The sequence below is a fragment of the Apis dorsata genome, unplaced genomic scaffold (assembly GCF_000469605.1).
Source record: "Apis dorsata unplaced genomic scaffold, Apis dorsata 1.3 scaffold_382, whole genome shotgun sequence".
In the NCBI taxonomy this organism is placed as follows: domain Eukaryota; kingdom Metazoa; phylum Arthropoda; class Insecta; order Hymenoptera; family Apidae; genus Apis; species Apis dorsata.
In genome coordinates, this window is record NW_006263644.1 from 1,262,217 (window position 1) to 1,266,841 (window position 4,625).

The 4,625-nt window shown below is 34.6% G+C and overlaps 1 protein-coding gene across 2 annotated transcripts in view; it reads right to left on the minus strand.

Moving 5' to 3' along the window:
- Nucleotides 1-4,625, minus strand: part of LOC102677163 (glutamate receptor 1) — a 286,138-nt gene that overhangs the window by 1,854 nt on the left and 279,659 nt on the right. The window contains exons 17-20 of one of the 2 annotated variants that reach the window (XM_006618952.2): nucleotides 4,530-4,625; nucleotides 2,949-3,195; nucleotides 2,419-2,493; nucleotides 1,241-1,295 (exon numbers count right to left, since the gene is read on the minus strand). The exon at nucleotides 4,530-4,625 is cut by the window's right edge and continues 2 nt beyond it. In XM_006618952.2, coding sequence (XP_006619015.1) covers nucleotides 1,275-1,295; nucleotides 2,419-2,493; nucleotides 2,949-3,195; nucleotides 4,530-4,625 — 439 coding nt within the window. In that variant the 3' untranslated portion in view covers nucleotides 1,241-1,274. The remainder of the gene's footprint in view (nucleotides 1-1,240; nucleotides 1,296-2,418; nucleotides 2,494-2,948; nucleotides 3,196-4,529) is intronic. The other variant, XM_006618951.2, reaches the window with a different exon arrangement.

Sequence of the window (4,625 nt, forward strand, 5' to 3'; positions counted from 1 at the left end):
TTCTCTCCACGGTCGTCGTTCTACCGTCCTGCCTTTTGTGAAACGTACTTGCTCCGGAAGAGAAGTGAGTGACGGAGTGAGAGAGGAAGGGAAGAGAGGAGGGAAGGGGAGGAGGGGATCGTATCGCGCTTTTGGCGCGAGAGAAACGACACGACACGACACGACGAGGCGAGTCGTCATTCGATGCACAGTTCCGTTCAAAGGTCTGTTTACACTGCTACTGAAAATTCCATTTCGCTGCGTTAAAGCGTTTTAAAACGAGTAATCGTGCTTGACATATATTGTTTGAAAAAAAAAAAAAAATGGGAGAAAAGGGAAAAAAGAGTTATACAAAAAAGGCAAAAATTGTTAAAAAATAATACCATGTTTTTGAAAAAGACGTGCTCTTTTTAGCTTTTTAAATTTGTTATATACGATCGAGTTTGAAATTGCATTATTCAAATTGGGGATTTTTTTCCACGGTGGTGCAATTCGTTCATCGAATGAATAAGTTCAATCTCTTTTGTCGAAGAGATACTTCGAACGAGATTTATCATTGTTAACAATAAAGTAGACGGATTTTTGAATTAGATTCGTAGAAATTATAAAAAGAATTTTTAAAACAAGGAAGAAAGTTCATATAGCAGTGTAAACACAGTGTCTAACGTACAAGCATTTTCAAAGCATTTGCATGCGATCTCGACAAATCAATCACGGTTTCATTCCTCACCATCCTCTAAAAGAATAATGCTGCAAGCCATGCTCTTGTCTCGCGATCGTAAGCAAGTTTCATGATAACCAAAGCTGTAAAGATGGAGGAGCGAGCAGGAGGTAGAAGGACGCCTTGCGTGTGTACGTTCAATTTTCAGAAAATACCCGAGGAAATTATTTTCAAACAATTTTCAAAAAATTCGCCGATCGTTTTATTATATATCAATTCATATATATTCAAATTTCTGTAACTGAATCGTGCATCGACGAGTATATATATATTTGAATGAAGATTGAACATCTGTATTTTCATACAGAAATTCGAATTATTTCGAGTTTGATATAATCGAAGAGAAATGAGAACGAAGAAGAGTGAAAGAGTGACACAGAGAGAGTACACACTACCGATGATCTCTCGAAGAAAAGAAAGAAAGATGAAGCAGAAAGGGGACGAAACAGGGATCGAGAATAGGCGCATTTAGAATCGTGATCGAGAGAGAGAGAGAGAGCGCACGATGGGACGTATAATTAAGGGTTAGAAAGTACTCACATATGGTCCCGGGAAAGGCGCATGCATCCTCCGTCTAACTCTGCAGTCCGTACCACTAGAGACAAAAACAAAAGTAGAACGAAACGCGCAAAACGAGCAAAAATTACGGTCTCCATCTGCATCCATCGAGTTACAAACAGAGAAATAATAGATAGAAAATTAGGTGAGGGGAGATAGAGATAGAGATAGAGAGGGGAAGAACGAGGTGGTGTATAAGTAATAATAAATAGAAAGTAGAAAAGAGCGCAACACATCCAGCCAGCCGCACATCGCACGCATATACGTATGATATATATATATATATATATATATATATGTTATACACATACACATATATATATATATAAATTAAATAATCTGTATATTTCTATACGTAATATTTATTTATGCACAGACTGTTAATGCATTCGTGGAATATATTTCAGAGATATATTCTAGACAATCTAAAAATTTTACGTATCGTTTATTAAACTTTGAAAGAAAAGAAAAAAAAAACATACGTTGTTCGATTCTGCTTTAGAAAAGTTATTTCTTTTCGTAAGTCCTTATAATGTTATAATTTAAATTTCCATTATAGATTTTTCTTTCGATCCCTCGAAAAGTATATTTCACGAACGCGTTATATTCAACATCCTATAACGAGTATCGTATAATAAAATACACGATGTGTATATCGAGAACGATCGATGACAGCCCTTAGGTCGATCGTGAGAAACATCGTTCGAGAACCACGTCCCTGTTCGAAATTCTCGATACCCCGGCCATCTTTCACAATACACACGTGGAACGTATACACCCTGCTAACTGCATGCCTTAACTTACTCTATTGTATATATATTTATATATATATATATGCTTCTATGTATGTATGCATATGTATGTCATAGAGGTTCTTGTATTGCACGGATATGCATAATGCAGCCCGACGCCGCCACGTTGGGGGCGTATGTTACACGATACATTTCGAGATCGTTGGTTTCGAGGCAGGAAAGGGATGAAAACCGATCTCCACTTTCCTTTCGTATTCGATATTTCTTTTCCATTTTAAAATGTGGAGATGAAAGCGGAGAAACCGTTTTCCGTACCGTTCCCCTCGACTCGATTCTATTCGAGCGTGTTTTCTACACATGGCCGCGTGGTCACGATCCGATCCAATCTGGTGTGGACTCGCTACTTACCCGGCCATTGTCGAAATCTCGACCGCCGCCGATCGTCAATCGGGCTTTCGCCTTCATCGCGTCCGACAACGGGATCTGAAAAGTTTTGTCTTGATTAATAGAATCTTTGGGTGGAAGGGTGGAATGATCGAAGGTAGATTGGAACATTTTTTTAAAAATAGAATGTGGTAGTGGTTATAAGGGATCGAGAAATATTTGGATTTATAACAGATTTTTTTTTTTTATGCGAAGATTTAAATGAAATTGATTTTTTTTGCAGAAAATTAATTTTCAATCGTCCTTTTATTATATACATCAGCAATTTGTATTTAATTATTCAAAATTTTTTAATAAAATTTGAATAATTTTAATTTGACGAGGATGAATAGAATATTTTCGTGAATGATTCAAGTAGAATCTTTTTATTAACATCAGCAATTTGGTATGAAAAATTTCTTGATATTATCTAATCGAATTGTAAAAGTGTTTCTTAATTTGGGAAGGATGAAAGGAATTTTCTAATTCGACTGACAATAATATCAATTCGTTACTTTTGCTCTGGTAGCTTCCGTGTGCGATTTGTAACAGAATTCCAGCAATGCAACGGCTAGGGCTAAAAGCAGCCCACCGATAAGAATGTAGAATATCCCTGCCACGTTGCTGAGGGATAATTCGTTTCTGGAGGCGTCCTGTTTGTCACCGTGCCTGCATTCTGTTCTATCGTACCACCATCGGTTCACCAATTTCGTCAGTTCTCCGTTCTCTTTCAACGAGAGCACGGCCAGATTTATCGGATCTCTGCAAAATATGAAATATTATAAGAGATGAAATAATATTCGTGAAAATGAAAAAATATTAGAATTTTAATAGAGAAGAATTACATCAGAAGTTGAATAAATTTCGATGTAAGATTTAAATGATTTATCAAAGTCAAGCTGATAAAATATCGAGATTTAATTTAATTTTTTTGAAAAATTACTTCATCTTCTAGAAGAGAAATTTATAGAAATTTAGAAATTTGATATTTTTTAATGAATCATATATCTTTAGAAGCTATTTAAATAAATATCGAAAGTTCTCACTTAAGATTAATTTAAAAATGATAATTATTAACCCTTCAAAAGATTGAATTATGAAAATTCTTTTATATTATTTTATTACAATATACATATCGAAATAATAATAAGAAATATAAAATTGATAGAAATAACAATAGAAATTCGATACAAGATTTCGTTCAAAAAGAAAAAGAAAGAAATAAAACTCGTTAAACAAAATCCTTTAATCATCCTGATAATTCGCAGAAAATATACCAATTCTATCAAATAAGAGACAAAGCTAATAAGAAGAAACAACGAGCAAGAATATCCACAGAAAAACTCGATCATGACGCACGAACAGATGCGATAAAAAATCGAGAAATAATCGTTGAATCATAAAAATTGAACATTGTTAGAGAAATTGAATTGGACGAGAATCGGGCTCATCCTTTAAACAGTAATGAAAAAAATAAGTGCACCAGTTTTTCTATGCTAATTGCGTGGAACGACCTTTTCCAAAGTATTTCAAAGAGGCAACGAGGGGTACTTTCTTGCCTCTTTCTTGCCGTTACAAATCCTCGTTAATTATGCCCTCCTCGTATGGAGGAAATAGGTCGAACCATTCAATCCCTGCGTTGCTCGCGAATACGTGATGAATGGTTGTTGTCGAGAAATATCGAAAAGAAACTTTTCCTGTTAAATAGCTAATAAGCTCGATTTTTAAATTTCGTTCACGATCCCTTGAAAGGATCATTAAGAAATTCCAAGATTTTTCTTTAGTTTAACGAAATATAACATCGCAATGTTGAAGAAAATGTTTATTTCAGATCTTAAAAAGAAATTTTCTTGGAAAGATTATTTACGACATTATATACTATAAAAATATAATTTCACACACTCTATTGATTCTTTTGCTTTTCTGTCATTTTATGAAGAAACATCTTTTCAATCTCATTCATTAATTTCTTTTTATTATACTTTATCATAATTAATTAAGTAATAGTGTATTCACTCTGATGTAAATTTATAGACACAATATTTTCATTTCGAATATTATAGGAAAGTATATAATAACAAATAGATGAGATTTACTTGAGAGGGGATCCCAATGGCGTGGCCACTCCAAAACCCTTGGCGTCAAGGTTCCTGCCGACCTTCATCGTGTCGCAGGGCTCTCTCTCGTTCGTG